Source organism: Girardinichthys multiradiatus, chromosome 11, assembly GCF_021462225.1.
Source record: "Girardinichthys multiradiatus isolate DD_20200921_A chromosome 11, DD_fGirMul_XY1, whole genome shotgun sequence".
NCBI classification, from domain to species: domain Eukaryota; kingdom Metazoa; phylum Chordata; class Actinopteri; order Cyprinodontiformes; family Goodeidae; genus Girardinichthys; species Girardinichthys multiradiatus.
Genome location: NC_061804.1, coordinates 38,105,236 through 38,126,298, shown reverse-complemented (window position 1 = coordinate 38,126,298; position 21,063 = coordinate 38,105,236). Strand labels below are relative to the sequence as shown.

General features: G+C 41.3%; 1 protein-coding gene across 1 annotated transcript in view; it reads right to left on the bottom strand.

The window, feature by feature from the left end:
- med13a (mediator complex subunit 13a) overlaps positions 1-20,724 on the bottom strand; it is a 94,941-nt gene extending 74,217 nt beyond the window's left edge. Inside the window, exons 1-2 of the mRNA XM_047378967.1 lie at positions 20,101-20,724; positions 6,076-6,310 (exon numbers count right to left, since the gene is read on the bottom strand). Coding sequence (XP_047234923.1) covers positions 6,076-6,310; positions 20,101-20,166 — 301 coding nt within the window. The 5' untranslated portion in view covers positions 20,167-20,724. The remainder of the gene's footprint in view (positions 1-6,075; positions 6,311-20,100) is intronic.
- Between the last annotated feature and the right edge of the window lie 339 nt (positions 20,725-21,063).

Genomic DNA, 21,063 nt, shown 5'->3' with positions numbered 1-21,063 from the left:
AGGCAAGTAAGTCTTACAAAGCAACAGGGACAGCAAACTAGTGAAGACAAAGTGAGAAACGTGGGTCAGACTATCAATCAGTACCAAAAAACATGGTCCCTACAAACATCCAAGCCTGACTGCCATGCCTTAAAGGAAAAAAAGAGACTAGGAAGAATCTGTGTATTATATGAGGGGGGGGAATAGCAGCTATTTAACTTTCATATTGGATGTCTATGGTCAGGAGACATTGGAGTGGAGTGATCATTTGCATAAGAATACATGCCTAAACTGAACTGGTAAGATGGGGGAGGCAAGTTGTTTAATTCAGCAACAGCAGTCGTTTGTTGGGGATAATTCCTGTGCATGGCCAGGGGAAGATTAGAATTGGTTTTCTCAGTGTTAGAGCAAGCAGGGTGGGTCGTCCAACAGTGTAGGGAAGAAGCTTGGTGGTTAGTTCCCCGTGCGTTCTTTCAATGGCAATTAAGTGCCTGACGTTAAAAGATCCCTCAAGTTTTCCACCCTTCACTGCAGCTTGCTCCTTTTCCCCTCGTCTCCCTGGAGAAAGGGGATTACTGACACACTGGTACGCACAAATGGCACTTGCTCAAAATTAAAAGACTTTCACAGGCGGCTAATCTAATGAGGGTGGCGGGGAATGGACGAGAGCCATTTCAGCCTCCCAAATAAAAAGGACAACAGTGGATTTTCATGTTTACCGCCAACACTGCCCCGAACACTAAAAAGAAGATGCAAAATACACAAAGCTCTGAAATTCCTGTGAGGCTAAGAAGAAAGTTGAAATAAAAGTCATCAACCAGGCAGGGAAATGTGTGTGGCAGTAGAGAGGTGTCTACGGTTGTGACATTTCAGCAGACTGAATGATTCAGACTCATCCTAACAAGGTTTAAGGGTCATTTATCAGCCTGTATTTCCTCGGGCAAAGCATCTAGGACAGTCCATAAACACAGATGCCATCCTTCCATTTTGGGGCAAAAAGTTAAATAAAACCTTTCACTAAATCAGCCATCACCCATCTGTATGCTCAGGACACAAAAAATTTACTCCATCAACATCCATCTGGCAACACCGCTCAGTGGAAGTTCAATAGTCAAATGTAACAGAAATCTAGGCCCTTTGAAAGTGCTTTGTCCACAGCATTAAAGAGCATTGAGACAGGGGAGAAGCATCTTCTCTGTTTGGAACATTGATATCCAGGAGTGATCATCTGGATAGAGATTCTGATGTTTCAGAAAGTGAGCACACAGTGTCCTCAAAAAGAACCTGCCAAATACAAACAAAGCCAACAGACTGTTTCAACTGGGGATGACCTGCGCACCGATTTGATGACCAGAAAATAATTTCAAGCGTTACCAGTTTTGATTGGTGATTGGCCGGTTGAACACCAAAAGTCCAAGCTTTATCTCTTGCTGTAAATACATCATGACAGGTACTACTAGGTCCCACTGACAACACATCTGAGAGCATAAGTTGTCACTAAGGTAAGAAAATAAACTTTTTAAATTTTCTACAGGTGTTTCAGTTGTTCATTCAATCTGCTACAACAGGGAGTTAGACTTTAGCTCATAACAGGAAGCTGAATGTATGACAGCAAAGTTGCTCTATTCTGTCCTTTTAACGTGTTTATTTCCGAATGTTGGGGAACATGCCGAATTTAGAGATGTCGAGTGCCTTTTGGAAATCTCACAGTTCACTTGAAGGTCTACTTTCTCTACAAGGAATCCACAGTAACACTACCACGCTAATCTCTAATACATGACGCAATAGACTGTTTAAAATTTCAACTCTGTAATTCTGTTTGCCTTTGTTCTAGAATGTTTGTGAAAACCTGTGTAACTGCAGAGCAGTGTAACATTGACTGCTCTCTGGTCTGGTCCCAATATAAATAAATAATGAGCAGTTATGACAGAACAGCTCATTAAGGCTCATGTATAGCAGCAATAAATTAATTATTTTTTTAACAATCTAACAAATAACAGGAAATCCAGGATTTTTTACTTCAACTGTAGAGCTCAGCGCAGCTGTTCTCAGTCTTGAATGGATTTAGCTGAAAAACATAATTGAATATTTTGGGATATGGTGCACCATATCTTTGAGGTAGGGGCAAAATGGTCACTTGACTATAATTTCAGTGTGAACATTTACGATCATCAGCATAATTTTTTAAGCCTTTTTCACAGTAGAAGTACTGTAATATTTTCAACATTTTATCTGTATTTTATCCTCTTTCTTCTGTATAACATTCTACCTGTCAGGGACTAATTACAGCCTGCAATCTGAACACATAACTGCACTGTTGTGCTTTTAAAGGGCAGAGAGGTTACTGGAGGATGTCCTAAATAACTTTAACAATTAACAACAATCTAAAACACCACGCAACTGATTCAAATTCTCCAAGCTTCCCAGGATCTGGGCAGACAACTCAAAGTCTGGGGTCTACGTTTGCAATGAATCCAAAGCAAAAAAACATCATCAAGGTTTTGTTTATTAATCTCGACTCATATTGTCATATCGGCACATTGGCCTAACCCAAGGGGCACAAAAACAAGAATAAACGACAGTGAGCAGTATTTGTTTTTTCGTCTATTAATTAAGGAAATATGCTCCAAGCCTTTGCTTGGACAGATGTTCCATAGCATGGAAGATTCTACTGTTTTTCGGTGAAGAAGAGAGAGACAGCTCTGTAACTCTGGTCTATTTCTGAGAAATACATGTTTTATTTTACTATAAGTTTTTCAAATGTTAAAGCAGTTCAATTGTATCCAGAAAGTAAAAAAATATATATTTGGAGCTCTTTAAAATAAATTGGAGATGCCTAAAAACCTGCATCACCAGATTAGAGCTTTACAAAACCACTGAGTGGAAATCAGCCACAAATGCTCTGGTTAGTGCATCTCCAGTTTAAATGGTTTTATGAGAAATTAATTAAAACACGGCCCCAGTCCAGAACTAGTGTTTCAACTGCAGCGTCAGACAAGGGAAAGAGAAAAACAAGGATCAAGAAGGATCCGAAAGATTTGGTCCATAATCAAGAAGATATCAAGAATCAAAAGGAATATCCCACCAATGTGGCAATGATTTTAACCAAAATATGAAAACATGAAAAGCAGGGGACGGTAAAAAGACATGGGGCCTATGACCAAGACCATAACAAGTTAAGATTACAGGTCCTTCTCAAAATATTAGCATATTGTGATAAAGTTCATTATTTTCCATAATGTCATGATGAAAATTTAACATTCATATATTTTAGATTCATTGCACACTAACTGAAATATTTCAGGTCTTTTATTGTCTTAATACGGATTATTTTGGCATACAGCTCATGAAAACCCAAAATTCCTATCTCACAAAATTAGCATATTTCATCCGACCAATAAAAGAAAAGTGTTTTTAATACAAAAAACGTCAACCTTCAAATAATCATGTACAGTTATGCACACAATACTTGGTCGGGAATCCTTTGGCAGAAATGACTGCTTCAATGCGGCGTGGCATGGAGGCAATCAGCATGTGGCACTGCTGAGGTCTTATGGAGGCCCAGGATGCTTCGATAGCGGCCTTTAGCTCATCCAGAGTGTTGGGTCTTGAGTCTCTCAACGTTCTCTTCACAATATCCCACAGATTCTCTATGGGGTTCAGGTCAGGAGAGTTGGCAGGCCAATTGAGCACAGTGATACCATGGTCAGTAAACCATTTACCAGTGGTTTTGGCACTGTGAGCAGGTGCCAGGTCGTGCTGAAAAATGAAATCTTCATCTCCATAAAGCTTTTCAGCAGATGGAAGCATGAAGTGCTCCAAAATCTCCTGATAGCTAGCTGCATTGACCCTGCCCTTGATAAAACACAGTGGACCAACACCAGCAGCTGACACGGCACCCCAGACCATCACTGACTGTGGGTACTTGACACTGGACTTCTGGCATTTTGGCATTTCCTTCTCCCCAGTCTTCCTCCAGACTCTGGCACCTTGATTTCTGAATGACATGCAGAATTTGCTTTCATCCGAAAAAGTACTTTGGACCACTGAGCAACAGTCCAGTGCTGCTTCTCTGTAGCCCAGGTCAGGCGCTTCTGCCGCTGTTTCTGGTTCACAAGTGGCTTGACCTGGGGAATGCGGCACCTGTAGCCCATTTCCTGCACACACCTGTGCACGGTGGCTCTGGATGTTTCTACTCCAGACTCAGTCCACTGCTTCCGCAGGTCCCCCAAGGTCTGGAATCGGCCCTTCTCCACAATCTTCCTCAGGGTCCGGTCACCTCTTCTCGTTGTGCAGCGTTTTCTGCCACACTTTTTCCTTCCCACAGACTTCCCACTGAGGTGCCTTGATACAGCACTCTGAGAACAGCCTATTTGTCCAGAAATTTCTTTCTGTGTCTTACCCTCTTGCTTGAGGGTGTCAATAGTGGCCTTCTGGACAGCAGTCAGGTCGGCAGTCTTACCCATGATTGGGGTTTTGAGTGATGAACCAGGCTGGGAGTTTTAAAGGCCTCAGGAATCTTTTGCAGGTGTTTAGAGTTAACTCGTTGATTCAGATGATTAGGTTCATAGCTCACTTAGAGACCCTTTAATGATATGCTAATTTTGTGAGATAGGAATTTTGGGTTTTCATGAGCTGTATGCCAAAATCATCCGTATTAAGACAATAAAAGACCTGAAATATTTCAGTTAGTGTGCAATGAATCTAAAATATATAAAGGTTAAATTTTCATCATGACATTATGGAAAATAATTAACTTTATCACAATATGCTAATATTTTGAGAAGGACCAGTATTCCCAACAGGAACAGATTCAAAGCATTCCAGAGTTCCTCAAAAATGCCTGGGTTATAATGCCCAATGGTCAATCAGCTGTTTTCTATCAACAGAACACTTGAGATATTTCTCATCCCCCTTTCAGTCCTCGTGGAAAAATAGCCCCATCTCCAGCAACCTACAAATTAAGATGCTCTATAACACATCCTCCTGCTTGAAATGAAGCACACTCCATCAGAGGGCCTGAGCCAACCGCTTCAGGTTATTACCAGCACCCGTTAGGCTTGAATGAGCTGCCCATCGTAGCCTTCAGCTCCCACTCCGAGTCCACTTCAGGCACAAAGTCTCATAACGAATGAGGGTCACAGACAGGCTGTGTGTGGCTCAGACAGCAGACTTTCATCTACATTGCAATGTGCATGAAGATGGCACTTTCCCGATCAATCTTCCACAACTCATGCTGTTCCTACACAAAGGGAAAAAGAAGAGAGCAGAGAGTAGATGCATCTGCCTCATTTCTGCATGGCTGCCCGCACATACTGTACTTCTCACTCAAGTAATGATTGCCCACCTATGCCTCTTCTGGAGAGAAGCAACACGTGACTCTACGTCTGTTTCTGCCTCAAACTAAAATGTAAAGCACTGCGTTTTCTGCCACAGGGCAGCTGCTGCTACAGATTTGTGATACTGCTTTAAGTATGCAGCCAAAATACCACAGCATGTTGCCCAGTGTCTCCAAGGACCACAACATGTCCTGCAGATGTTGGCACTGGCAGCCTGGCTGGCTAGATCATCAGTCAGCTGAGGGGGGTAAAGGCAGGGGCATGAAGGAGGTATTAGATTACACACATAACAACACTTCCTTGTTGCTCTCCTTTACAGCAGGGCATCCCTCTGGTGCCGGCCTGGCAATCACTCACTCCAATCATTTTTTACGGTGCAATCGATAACAAATCTTGACATCATGTTGAAGTGTTTCCTTTATAAAAGCACTGAGCACCGCACTTTCCCTTATCTTTTACAGCCATTATTCTTTTATAGCTGTATAACCTTGGGTGATTCTAAGAAAGGTTCACAGGTAACAAAGTGAATTTTATATTCACATCTTTTTTTCCATTTCTTGTAGCAGCAGAGTAAATTATTTGCACTTAAAGACCTCTTTTTACCCCCAAACTGCCCAGTTTCATTGACCTCCATTACAGAAAAGCTACAGGCATCTTGGGCATTGCACTGTAACCTCTATAAAAGAGAAAACATAAACAGGGTCCAACAACAGAGCTACATAAACAACACTGCATGCGGATGCTAAAGGGCCCTTACCTGCGAGCTCATGATGGATCAGATTAGCGAAGTTCGGGTCGTCCCCCCACCAGAAGAGCCAAAGCTCTCTCCAGCCTTGCCGCTGGCTGCGCCGCCACACGCTCAGCACATCAGCCTTAAGGCAACGGCTGAAGCTGCACAGGATGGGGTCCTCCTCCGTCACCGGGAAGAGGATGGGGGCAGAGGTGGGCCCCTGCCACACAAACTTCTTCCATTTGATCCCCGTCAAGTCAGCCTGCAACGGAGGTGAGGGAGAGAGAAAAAACTGTAAGAGGGAGGATTTGCTGGTTCAGATTCAATTTAGCGCCTCGGAGAAAAAGTGTGCTGAGCAGCGTTAAAAAGGTAGCTATTATGTCTATTTGATGGGGCCAGCACTTCCAAAGAGTACATTTGATTACTGCTGTAGAAAAAAAAAAAATGTAAAACGAGATGAAGTGGGAGGGGAAAATGGCTCTTACATACAGTATCTTGTAAAAGTATTCATATCCCTTATACTTTTCTGCATTTTGCCAGTTTAGCTGCATGTATCTTTACATCAAGTCTGATAAGCTTCCCAGCAGAGCAAACGCACCCCCACAACATAATACTGCCACCCCCATGTTTTACATGGCGTCTATAGAGTGATGCAGCATTGCTATTTGTCCACACAAAGATCTGCAGAAAGTTCAGTTCTGGTCTCTCCTGACCAGAGCACATTCCTTCAACATGTCTGTTGTAGCCCATTCATGTCCTATGGTAAAGTTCATAACAGACTACTTAAGGCTTTTTTTTAAACTTCTTCCTACTCTAAATGTGTAGGGTGCACAACTAACAGTTGTCTTGTCAAAAGATTTTCATACCAGAGCTGTGGATCGCTACTGCTCCTCCAAAGGTACCATGGGCCTCTTAACTGGCTTTCTGGTAATATTTGGCATATCATTTTGCAACCTAACCTTGCTATAAAGTTCTCCAAATCTTTCTCCACGCCCTGTCTGTTGTATTCCTTGGTCTTCATGCTGCTCTTCGGTCACTAATGTTCCCAAACAAACATTTAAGGCTTGATATTAAATACTAATTATACACCGTCTTAAAGCAAATAACTAATAAATAACTTCACTATATTTCGTTCAGGAGTATCAGAGTAAATGGGGCTGAATACAAATACATGCCACACTTTTCAGATTTTTGATTGTAGGAAATTAAGAAAACTGTACAGTATGCCATTTACTCAACTTCAAAATTAGGCATGTACTTGCGTTGGCTAGGTAAATCCTAAAATGTTCAGAGGTTCTAAATACTCTTGTTTGTAAACCCCTCTTTAAGTATGCAGCCAAAATACCACAGCATGTTGCCCAGTGCCTACAAGCACCACAACACGTCCTGCAGATGTTGGCACTGGCAGCCTGGCTGGCTAGATCATAAGTCAGCTGAGGGGCTAGGTAAATCCTAATATGTTCAGAGGTTCTAAATACTTTTGGAAGGCAATGTGTTTGTTTCCGTTAAGGGCTGTGTAAGAGCTCTAAGTGTTTTCAAGATTACAAGAAACAAAATGTTCAAAACACATCGGGATAAAATAATTCAGGTTATTATGGCCCTGGTGGTGGAGTCTGCTTTTATGCACAGAACCCAGAGGAAAAATCCTCACAGGCAGTAAATCACCAGCAGGGTTATTAAGTGTTAAAACAGGAACATTACGCTTCACTGCTGGCTCGGGCTGCTGCTTATAAACCAAGTGCTGACAGTCTACCCGTGTTTACCTAAACACATGCAACACATGCCAGCTACATTAGAGCACAAACACAATGCCGTACGCACACATATCCACTCCTGCTTGCATACGTGGTCATTGATTTTCCTTGTAGGCATTTCAACTAATCTGTAACAACATAGTCTGTTCATTACACAACCATTTAGTCCTGCTTCGTTCAGGCAGAGTGAGTCAGCCTTCCTGCTGTATATTCAACCAATTAATCCATTACAATTCAGGGGGATATCTTAACTCAAGTTCAGAGGCATCGAGCGTGTAAAAGTGATTACTCGTGGTTGTGGCGAAGCAGTGGTCTTTTGCCTGAGTAGGGATAAGCTGAGAGATTTGTGTTGTTAGAAGGAATGGTGGTGGAGGCGTGTGTCGCCAGCTGGAGCTAAGGTGGCCCACAGAAACAAGTTGGTAGCCCATAGGCAGTAGCAATAACAACAACTTTCCACGTCTGTTTCTGTGATTCAAGCATATGTCAATAATGTAGCAAAGTGTATAATAGAGCCAAACCTCTTTTTTCCTCCACAATTAAGGCCTTTTGATTCAAGGAATCCTACAAAGAAAGAAAGTCGTATCTTTGGCAACAGAAAGCTGGAGTTTTACCTGCAATTTAAAGATATGAGCTGAAGAAAAAAAAGAACAATTTACATAGAGAAGCACAAAGCAATCAGCTGGTAAAATCGGCTTGATCGGGTTTTAGCTGTGACTCACTGGTCCAAAACCCCAAAATCACCATGGCATGCCGATAACATTCAGGGTGTGGAAGGTGTTACTGAGTGAACAAGACTCAAAGTTAGCCATTTTCAATATCAGTTCGATGTTTAAAAAGAAAGTCAGAAGAAACAGATTTAAAAAGCTATTTCACAGACAATAGAGCAAGACTTTCAGTTAATAACAGGAAAGCCAAGCAGAGCACAGAAAAGGCTCCGTTTCATCGTTGTCAGCCTCCAACTATGCTGGATTTGGAAATGATGGCAGACTTTTGAAAATCCCAGTTAACGTAAGGATTCACATTCGCAATTGTAGTTGCGCTCAAGTTGGGGTCGCAAATCAATGAATGTAGGGTCCTCAAATCCTCTTCAGAAATTAGAACTAAAGCTGAAACAATTAATCGGATTAATCATGATTAATCAATTGTTGAAATAATTGTCAACTAATTAGGGAATGGAATCATTTTCTGGAGTATACAGACTCTGAAAGAACGACCATGTCAGAACAGTAAATTAAGCCAAAACAGTACAAAAAATATATGTTCTGCATTTTAGATAAAAACCTTTTTTGTCTATAAATAGGCTCTATCCAGAACTTCAAGTGACAAAGCTTTAGCAACACCTAAGAATTGTTCATGTTTTCAAGTACTAAGCATTGAATCGAGTTTTTTTAATGTTTTTGTCATTTACAATGTACACTGCTCAAAAAAAAAAGGGAACACTTAAACAACACAATATAACTCCAAGTAAATCAAACTTCTGTGAAATCAAAATGTCCACTTTGGAAGCAACACTGAATGACAATCAATTTCACATGTTGTTGTGCAAATGGAATAGACAACAGGAGGAAATCTTTGGTGATTAGCAAGACACTCAATAAAGGAGTGGTTCTGCAGGTGGGGACCACAGACCACTTCTCAGTACCTATGCTTTCTGGATGATGTTTTGGTCACTTTTGAATGTTGGTGGTGCTTTCACACTCGTGGTAGCATGAGACGGACTGGACTCTACAACCCACACAAGTGGCTCAGGTAGTGCAGCTCATCCAGGATGGCACATCAATGTGAACTGTGGGAAGAAGGTTTTCTCTGTCTGTCAGTGTAGTGTCCAGAGCCTGGAGGCGCTACCAGGAGACAGGCCAGTACACCAGGAGACGTGGAGGAGGCCGTAGGAGGGCAACAACCCAGCAGCAGGACCGCTACCTCCGCCTTTGTGCAAGGAGGAACAAGAGGAGCACTGCCAGAGCCCTGCAAAATGACCTCCAACAGGCCACAAATGTGCATGTGTCTGCACAAACGGTTAGAAACCGATTCCATGAGGATGGTATGAGGGCCCGACGTCCACAAATGGGGGTTGTGTTCACAGCCCAACACCGTGCAGGATGCTTGGCATTTGCCAGAGAACACCAGGATTGGCAAATTCGCCACTGGCGCCCTGTGCTCTTCACAAATAAAAGCAGGTCATGTGACAGACGTGACAGAGTCTGGAGACACTGTGGAGAGCGATCTGCTGACTGAAACATCCTTCAGCATGACCGGCTTGGCAGTGGGTCAGTAATGGTGTGGGGTGGCATTTCTTTGGAGGGCCGCACGGCCCTCCAAAGAAATGTACCTCTTGTTAGATTAATCGAAATAAATTAATGCTAGATTAATCGATTACTAAAATAAACGATAGCTTCAGCCCTAATTCGAACTAGTCAGTCATTTTCTACCGTTTCTTCCATAGTGGGTCACAGGGATGCTGGTGCCTATCTCCAGCAGTCTATGGGTGAGAGGCGGGGTACACCCTGGACAGGTCACCAGTCCATAACAGGGCAACACAGACACACATAAGACAAACAACCACACACACACTCATTCACACCTAAGGGCAATTTAGAGAAACCAATTAACCTAACAGTCATGTTTTTGGACTGACCTTCTTGTGGCAAGGCAACAGTGCTACCGTGAAGCCCCAATTGGCTAATTAAAACTAGACAGTAAAAATACCAAAGATAAACCTTTTTATGCTATAAATGTTAGGAGATAAAGATGGTACTTACAAAAAAGGTAAAAGCAAGATATTGGCAGTTGAGGCAGTTTGTGTCATCCTGGTATCCCTGTTTAGCTAACTCAGTAGAAATGTTGAATACTAAAGCAATAACAGGGTCCATAAGTCTCTTTCACTATAATTTTGTGGGTCAGAAGCTGAAACATTTGAGTAAATTAACAAAGACAATGTTGGTTTTGCAGTGCTAACAGTGCTTACCAACAGCATAAGATGCTAAAACCAGTTTAAAATGTTACCTCCGTAATCATTTAGCCATTTTAAAATAATAATAGTAAAAACATGTCTTATAGCGCCTGCTTTCCTGTGACCCTCCCCGATATAAAAAAAAGAATGACCTCTTGTAGCAAGAAATTAAGAAAACAATATTTAAAATGCTGTTCTTAAATCTTGTTATATTATTGGTTTTAAAGAGAAATTGGCTAAAATCCTTAATGATGGGTCATATTTACCAAACACTAGCCAAGGATTAAAGGTGAAAACCTCAAAACACATCACAACAATTATGGCTTTCTAAAGGTCTTTCACATGTGCAACCACCTTCCACACGTCTCTATTGTTCACACTAATCTCAACTAGAATGACTCTGAAGGTCACTTGCAGGATGTCAGAACTTTGATTGAACTGGTTTACTTTATGCATCTGACAACATGAAGCAAATGGTTTTTTCCTACCCACCACCAGCAACAGTAAAACTCAAGAGTCAGGTTGCATTATATTCTTCTTAAGTTTATAATTTGATTATATTTCAACAATGAAAACAGTACAATTTGACCGCATTGTCAAAACATGATCTCTGATAACAACCGCACTTCCTGAGGAATTCTAAAGCTGCCTCACATGCTGTCTATTTGCCCAGAGGTTCAATCAGCAGAGCTAGGTCTGAGTGCAATGGCAGAGGTACAGCAGCAGTTAGGCTTGCTCTTTCCTGCTGGAGCACGAGAAGCACTACTTTACACCTGCACCATGGTCGGAAACATCTGTGCACACAATGGAAGGGGAGGGTGGAAACAACGGTTAACTGTGAAACCAGATCATAACCAGTGAGGACAGGCAATTAGAAGGTGAACACCCCGTATCATCTATATGACCAAGTCCAGTCCTCCACTGTGTGTTTTATCTTATAGAGGGCTTTGTTCTTCCTCTCACAGAATTGGTTTTACACATGTATGTGTTGCTCAGTGAAAGAAAGGAATCTAACAGTTGTTGAAGTACTGACAGGGGGAAAAAAAACACTCATTCAAATAAGAGTTTCGCTTTCAGTACTACAGCCAATTTCACTTTCAAGACCTAAAAATCATTGCACATAAAGTCCCGTTATTTCTGTTTCCATACAGTTATGAGTTTTGTGCCTTAAACGGTTCATATCATGATTAAGCAAAGTCTAAAACATAAAAAAGTCTAAGTCACTGATGAAGAGAAACTGCAAGAAAGATACAGCTCCCTACTGCTCTTAGAGGGTCGGATCTAAATGGCAGGGAACAAAAGTGGATACAGTTAGAGGGTAATTGCTTGACATTAAAGGATAATAAAAAGTCTTTCTCATATTTATATAGAAGATTAAAGGGCCCTCTAGACAAACACCGTTTCCTATTGTGAGTTACTGCAAGTAAAAAAAAAAAGACATTTCCAAGCACACATCCACTGTAAACCCAAGCCAAACTAGTTGAGAATAGCAACTTAACTGCAGACATTTTTTAGGAGATCTTAAAATAATGTTTAAAGGGAAATGATTGGTTTAGCAAAAATGAAAAGAGTGGATTTATTGAAGCTAGGGGAAATCTGTATTTTTTAATAAAAGAGAAGTACCACTGATTGGTGAATTTCTTCCATAATTTGTTTTGAAGCTCAAAAGGAAAACTCTAATTATGTTAGATTTTCTAAGCTAAATGGCAGAATCCTTACAGGTTACAGATCAGAGGCAGCTGAGATGGACATCAATTAATGCAGGCTAGTATAACTACTTGAAACTATTGTAATTTTCATAAAAATGCTTTCAAGTCTTGTTCAATATTCAAATCCATAGCATGTCAATTCCACATATTATTAAATAGATGCATGCATAAGATGATACTAGATAGAAACTAGCATTAGGTTACAACAGCATGATAAGCTTGAATAAAATGATCAATATTTCACTGAAATAATAAAAATGTAAAACTAAATGTGTTTGTTTTATTTAGAATAGGAATGCTGCAATTATTCCTACTGCATGGATTATTACACTTAGAGTAATGTTACATATTCATATATGTTTAAACTCTCTTTGTGTTTATTGTAATTATCTGAAATATTTTGAATTCATGGCACATCGAATTTAATATCCCTGCTGTCAGGTTACTCTGCAGCAGTTGGAAAGGCACTACCATATAAAACCCAAACTGATGAGAATAATCTTGAAAACATAGTAATAAGAAGGTTAAGTAATTTAATATACTGTGGTGCCACCATCAGACTTAAAAAACAGCATGAGTCAGAAAAACGACTGATCCAGCACTGTGGTCACCCAGAGTTTGACCCAGTTCACTGCAGGGATTTAGCCACCGTCATAGCAGTCACTGCTAAAATACTGATTAACGTTGCAGCTACAGCTGCTGCACGGCTGTTAACTTACAGGAGCAGCAGGCTGCCCTCCTCATCTTACATTACAGTTCTAGCTGTGACCTTTTCTTTGAAACCGTTTCTGATGTTATCAGGACAGTCGCATCTTTCCTGTGGCTTTTCTGCAAGGAAGCCACCTGAGTGCATGACAAATTGTTCCTGCTTCATTAAAAACTACAAATAATACATGTGACTGAAGGCTCTGTGTTACTGACCACAAGCAGTTTTCACACACAATGACTGGATGGACTGATGGAGCATTTATTGCCGGCATTGTTCGGACAAACGTCTCTTCTTGGCTCTCGGTTCTGAATCACTGCGCAACAAAATGTTTGCTGCACATTAACCCAAAAAATATAATCTCAACTTCAGAACGAAACCATAGTTTAGGAGTAATCTTGCAATTACAGAGCAACATGATTCCCTGCGTGACTGTTGAAAGACTACAGTAATGAAGGAAGGGAGCTAGAAAGGTTTTCCATTGTGTACTTAAAACTAATGAATGTGCGCCATAAAGTTGGACAAATTTGGCCAACTTCAGCATGCGGGTTTTCCTTTGCACATTTCCACCCAAGTCCTGACACTGCAGTCAGAAACCCAAATGAATCTGTGAGGACGCTGTGACGAGGTAGATGTTTAGGACCCGAACTGTGACCTCCAGCAGCTGGCAAACAGCAACACTGGCTAGTGGTTGCTGTTTCTGTTGAGAAGCCGCCCTGTTGTGTTCGAGTCTCATCTAACTCAGTCTACAGCGGGAGCCTGCAGGATCCGATCATGCTCAGCGAATCTCTTTCTGTTCAAGCAGAAGCGTCTGTTCCTGCTGGAAGAATTAGCAAATCTACTCTAAAGTCTTTTTTAATGAAATTTGTTCTCCTCCTTCAAGACTTTAAGCTATTTAAACAAGAAGCCAAGGATCTTCACTGTTAAAATGTTACCATATGTTACTGTGGAAAGACGAAAACTTGATCTTTTTAAGTCTCCCACCACCAAGCGCACACAGCAATAATTTTATAAGAGGTTATGAAGAGGTTGTTTAGCACTGAGCTCCTCAGAAGAAAAACATCAGCTGAATGCTAGAATTGAAGCAATGATTTGCCTTGCAGATACCTATAGAAAGATGGTCCACCATGAACAGGAAAGCTAAATTAAATCTGCACCAAGAAATTAGCTGTTAACCAGAACCGAACGATTTTCAGCTTGATCGCCCCTGACCTGTGGTTGGCTGTTCAGAGAGTCAATGAGTTTAATTTTCCAGTGAAACTATTACAGGGGTTGGACAATGAAACTGAAACACCTGTCATGTTAGTGTGGGAGGTTTCATGGCTAAATTGGACCAGCCTGGTAGCCAGTCTTCATTGATTGCACATTGCACCAGTAAGAGCAGAGTGTGAAGGTTCAATTAACAGGGTAAGAGCACAGTTTTGCTCAAAATATTGAAATGCACACAACATTATGGGTGACATACCAGAGTTCAAAAGAGGACAAATTGTTGGTACACGTCTTGCTGGCGCATCTGTGACCAAGACAGCAAGTCTTTGTGATGTATCAAGAGCCACGGTATCCAGGGTAATGTCAGCATACCACCAAGAAGGACGAACCACATCCAACAGGATTAACTGTGGACGCAAGAGGAAGCTGTCTGAAAGGGATGTTCGGGTGCTAACCTGGATTGTATCCAAAAAACATAAAACCACGGCTGCCCAAATCACGGCAGAATTAAATGTGCACCTCAACTCTCCTGTTTCCACCAGAACTGTCCGTCGGGAGCTCCACAAGGTCAATATACACCGCCGGGCTGCTATAGCCAAACCTTTGGTCACTCATGCCAATGCCAAACGTCGGTTTCAATGGTGCAAGGAGCGCAAATCTTGGGCTGTGGACAATGTGAAACATGTATTGTTCTCTGATGAGTCCACCTTTACTGTTTTCCCCACATCCGGGAGAGTTATGGTGTGGAGAAGCCTCAAAGAAGCGTACCACCCAGACTGTTGCATGCCCAGAGTGAAGCATGGGGGTGGATCAGTGATGGTTTGGGCTGCCATATCATGGCATTCCCTTGGCCCAATACTTGTGCTAGATGGACGCGTCACTGCCAAGGACTACCGAACCATTCTTGAGGACCATGTGCATCCAATGGTTCAAACATTGTATCCTGAAGGCGGTGCCATGTATCAGGATGACAATGCACCAATACACACAGCAAGACTGGTCAAAGATTGGTTTGATGAACATGAAAGTGAAGTTGAACATCTCCCATGGCCTGCACAGTCACCAGATCTAAATATTATTGAGCCACTTTGGGGTGTTTTGGAGGAGCGAGTCAGGAAACGTTTTCCTCCACCAGTATCACGTAGTGACCTGGCCACTATACTGCAAAAAAGAATGGCTTAAAATCCCTCTGACCACTGTGCAGGACTCGTATATGTCATTCCCAAGACCAATTGATGCTGTATTGGCCGCAAAAGGAGGCCCTACACCATACTAATAAATTATTGTGATCTAAAACCAGGTGTTTCAGTTTCATTGTCCAACCCTGTATATGTAGGAACTATCAGGTGGGGCTGGCAACAACACTCTGATGTGGATATTATTACTGAGTGAAGAAGAGTCAAAGTGAGCTATTTTCAACATCGTTTGGGTTTTTAATATCAGAGAAGTCAGAACAAGCGTTTAAATACATTAAAAAGCTATTTTCTACAGCATGTTGAGTGAGACTTGTCTGTTGTTCATTCAGTTTGCAACACAGCAAGAGAGACAAAGATTTTCAGTACATAACAGTAGAGATGTTCAGACCCAGGATTATTCTGATCCGATCGCAATAAGTGGACCGATATCAATATTACGTTTACAGCTGCATTTTGTACACATTTCTTACATTGTACTTATATTTTTTTTAAAAAGCCAATAATTTTATATTCAACTTCAAACATGGTCCTTTCATGAAGTGTATTCAAGCACAATGGAATTTGGCACTCAAAGGTTTAAGCAAAAACGTTAAAAAAATGTTTTCCGACTCTGGCAGTATTGGGTTTATGATGTTGGAAAAGGGTCTGAAAAACACAAAACCGTGACAATATAAATAAGAAGCGTTTGAATCGGTGACCTCAGCCTGATATTCATTCCTAGAATGATGTCAGTATCAGACCCATCTCAGGACGAACAGAGTACATGAAATTTCCTCTATTTATCCTTTCAATCATTCAACCACTATTTATGGTGGATCATTCTGGAATATGAAATGATGCCATGATTTTGGAAATGCCACATATAAAGTAAGGATTTACGTTCTCTAGAACGTACACACGGAGAGTGCTTGTTTTAAATGTTGGAGCAGACAACACTAATCGATAATGAAAGATGCAAAAGCCAGTTTAGAATGCTAACTTTGATCATTGTGCTTTCCTTTTAAAATATTAGTAAAACCTATGTTACTGTTGTTTCACAGGTGTGAGGTCTCTTTTCCAAACTGAAATATTTCATTAATCACCATCAGATGTTGATTGGTGCATCTCTACTTTTGTCAGCCTATGTTTATAGCTGTTATTGTACATCTGAGTTTAATCTGATTTTGTGCACAAAAAATATAAATTGTAGATCAAAGTGTCCTTACATCCCCCGAGATTGAAAGGGGAAAAAACAGCATCCCACAACTCCGCTCCCAAAAATGGCTTTGCCATCTGCAGTTGTGTTTGTACTTTTAAATAAATTAGTTGCAGACTGTGTGTAAAAACAAATAGCAGAGTCCCAAAGATTCTTAAGTATTTCCTTCCAACAACTATGCTTCGCCAGCTGTGTGTATGAGTATACCTCAGGCATTTTCAGCCCTGTGAATCAACAGTTTTACTTCCTGCTTGTTTCAAACTAAATACTAAGGTATGTGAGCAACTGCTAGGAAAGTGTCCCGGCAGCGTACTCAGCGCTGGTCATGAGGAGTTTTAAGATTTCATATTGCCAGAGCCAGGAATCACGCTGGTGCATTAGCCGGGATTCTGTGGCCAAAGCCACTGGATTCAGAAGAGAAGTTTTCCTGAGGTGACGCATACTTTATAACTAGAGGTTGTGACCTCTGATTCTGCCAGCTGCTTACCTTCCCTCTGGCAACTTTGGGTTTTGGGTCTGAATAGGGAACAGTGTGTTCAAACAGCTGCATCTCTGCCTTTCGAGATATGAGACAACAGGTGATGCTGCTCAACTCATGTCCCAGATGCTCCTCTCCTACCCAGTTTCTTTCCTGCCTACTACCTTCCTACCCTGATTCACCCTAACTTGAAACTAACAGGTGGGAGCTGCATTTTCTTTTTTCAAAATGATGCAAATTCAGTCTTTCTTAACTAATTTGGCTCTTCTTCAGTCAGCAATCCCCCACATTAGATGCCTTCTATACAGAGAAAAACGTGCAAGTCTTACAGGTACACACCAACTGAGCATGTACTAGGGAGTTAGTTCTCACTGTCTTACTTACAGAGTAGAGACTATCCAATGAAGAACGGAGGGGGAGTAAACTACCACAGAGTGTTCACATTCTTTTGCCATAAAACCACAAAGTGGACACTGTTGAGCAAATGAGTCATAACAGCAGCGGTGTTATGCTTAGTCTCAGCGTGCAGAAAAATGTTAGCCAGACGGGCACAGCACCGCAACTACCAGCCTCCATCGCGTGCGTCCACTGTAGCCAGCACTGCCTTCAAGCGAGGTCATAAACATTATAATTACGAGTTCAGCGCACACAGTCGAGCCAACAGAGCAGCACAGCGAGAGTGGGAATTTTCTGCAGAGAAATGTTACCTTTAAAAGGGCGGACAGTTTGGTTGCTGTGTCGGTGTGTGCTAAAAGCAGGGTTGTACATTAAACAGACTGGCTACCATACAAGTAGGCAGGGGTTAATATTGATAATATTAACTGTTCTATGGCATCACAGTATTTACACAAAATTATGAAACAGAAATGTATAAAGTGTTGCTTTTATTCAAACCAGAAAAGCAATGATTATTCACGCTGCTGATTATTCATACTCAGTATTTAATAGCTGTTTTGAATTCAATACAGACTTAGTAAAAATATTAAATACACACCTGCTAAATGTCATTTTCAACTGCAGGTTTGTGCAGGAAAATATACAATATTGCAGTGATCCTTTAGTTTACACTGACTGACCCGTGTGTTTCGGGACTCAAAACATTTCCTAGCAGTCAGTTTTATGATTCTTGCAAACATGGAAAAACTGTTGCAAGCCAGCTGACTGGCAGAGTGCAGCAGGGGTTGAGGGAGGCACAACGCTTCATTACTCTCTGTTTTACACTGCCAGATAAAACTCTGGTAACTGAGACACTTCCTTTGCATCTCATTCAAATAACTTTAAACTAAATTTGCACTGATCAGGCTTTTTGTGGCTGATTTCTATTTTCTTCGATGTCTGACTTGCCAATTCCAATTCTTGTTTTCTAAAAACACATAAAAGAGAAAAAATGTGCTGCAGGTTTGTTTATAAGGGGATGTACTGTTTAATCAACAGAAAATTCAGGAATTACAAGATTATCCCCATTTATGCATGAAAGCATATGTATTTTTCTCTAATTTTTATTCAGTTTAAAAAGCACACCAACGAACATGCTTTTGCTCCATGCATTTACAGACTGAAAACAATGGGATCTCTTAGTTTTTTATGCATTTAATGAATAGAAATGTGCCTGACCAGTCGATCACAACGAATCAAAAGAAAATGGGCATCTCTACTATAAAACATTTGAATACTAGAAACATTCAACAGTTTTAAAACCTTAAACCGAAACCGGCCCGTTCCTACATACAAGTGTAGTTAAACCTTTTGACAAGCCAATAAACTGCAACAACAAACACACTTCCACTGTTTTCTTGATTATCTGGCCAGAGGATGGACTGTAAACAGGCCCTCTAGATTTGCTGCTGTGGAAGAATATAGGACAGGCTGCGGCTCTTAATGCACTGTTTGTCTCAAATGGGGTTAAATAAATATCGGAGAACTCTGACCACAGCTATTTAGGGTGATGTTAACCAGCCACAACTGGCAACACGATCGTATAAGACATGCATCCAGAGGAAGGCGCGGGATAAGTTTCATTTCAACAGAGAGACACGTTGCTGCCTTTTTGTTTGGACTGCCATTGAGTCTGAATGCCAGCGATTATATAATCAGCCTGTGCCCTAGTTGGTGCTGATAACAGAATATGAAGTCCAAGCAGAATAAGCCACAAACAAACAACTGCCAAAAACACGTTGCAGTAACAACATAAAGCAATACAACTTTTGAGGAAAAAGCCTTTTAGGAGGAGGGCTCGTCTGGACAAGCTGAGCGGTGACACACGCTAGTTCATTCGGGAGGTGTCAGCATTTAACATAAACAGTAGCCTATCTAGCAGCGAATGTTCAAAGGTCTGGCAGTTTCCAACTCCAAGCTGCTCGGCGAAGTGCATCAAGTGTTTGGATTGCGGCTCCCCGTTTGATAAAACATAGTGAAAATCCGACGAGAAGCAGATAGTAGCAGGTTAATAATAAACAAGGCGCTGAAGCGAACGGGAGAAAGTGCAACATCATCACAGAGAGACTTGTAGTAGTAAAAAGCACATTTTCTCACTCCTACTGGGAAACTAAATGACATGTTGTGATACAAGCTTTAACACTGAAGATGGTTTAGAGTTGTGTTTACGAACAGAAACCCCTTGAACAGAAAGTTAAAGCCAACTGTCGGGTCACTGAAGCCAACTGACAAAGTGCTGAAATACGCTTCATTTAAAGTAAAAAAAAACAACAACAACCTCATAGTATAATAATGTCAGCTTGACAGGGCCTTAAGCCTAGCTAAGCTACTATCAACTGATGCCTCTGTGGCTAACGTTAGCATAGCCCCCGTTCAGCTAGTTAAAAATGGCTGCTTTCCTTTAGTTTTAAATCTCTTACCAGACAGAATAGATTGGAATGGCAATCCTCCAAGCTGGCCCCGTTCGGTACGAAACAAGAACTCATCCTTCTTCACTGCGAGATCCGACTCTCCATCGTTTTCACGTCCAGGGGAAATTAAAAAACAATTAACCGCTGTGTGTTTTCTGTGCAAGCCTAATCAGCGAGAAATATTTTTGTGTAACATTTGGCTGGAGGAGTTAATTCAGCAAACAACCTTCCGACTGCAGTTTCCTCCGCCAGAGCTAAAAAGCTGATAAGAGACAATGCCGTCCCTATGCCGACATCCCAAAAGTACACCGTAAAATCATGTTAAAGAGAGCGCAAAAATGTTCATAAAACAAAAAGAAAAGGGAGCAAAGAAGCAACTCTCCCCCTCCCCCTTAGCCCTAAAACGGTCTCCGCTTAAAAAAAAATAATAATAATAAAAACGCCTCGTCTCACTCCTCCATCGCTAAATTTAACCCAAAAATCAAATACATCCTGGCGAAACGTCACGAACTCTGGCACCGGCCTACGTTTTAGCAATGATTTGGATCATAATTTGAGCCTCGGTTCCTGTTGGTTTCCATTTGAATTCACGGATTCCTTTCTTTAATGGCGGCCACAGGGACAACTCTGCCTTCCACAGCCTATTGGCTTATTCGTGGTCAGAGCTTTGTCAAGCTAGCAGCAGATCCACGGAGACACCTCGTACACAGGGCGACATTTCCGCCAAAGTAAAGGCAGTGAGCAGTTTGTTTCTGTTTGAAAGTTCGTTTAGAGGTTTGACGGATTAAAGCCGTCTTGTGTTTAAGATGTCTTTGGTCTCTTTAGCTCAGCAGAGTTTACGTTGCTTTCATATTTCTTTTATAAAGCTCTGCATCAAGTCAACATATATTCATTCTTCACATTTCTTCCTTTTTTCTGTGTATAGTAACTTTCAGTGTAGTCACATAATAGGATTATTACTACTACTACTAC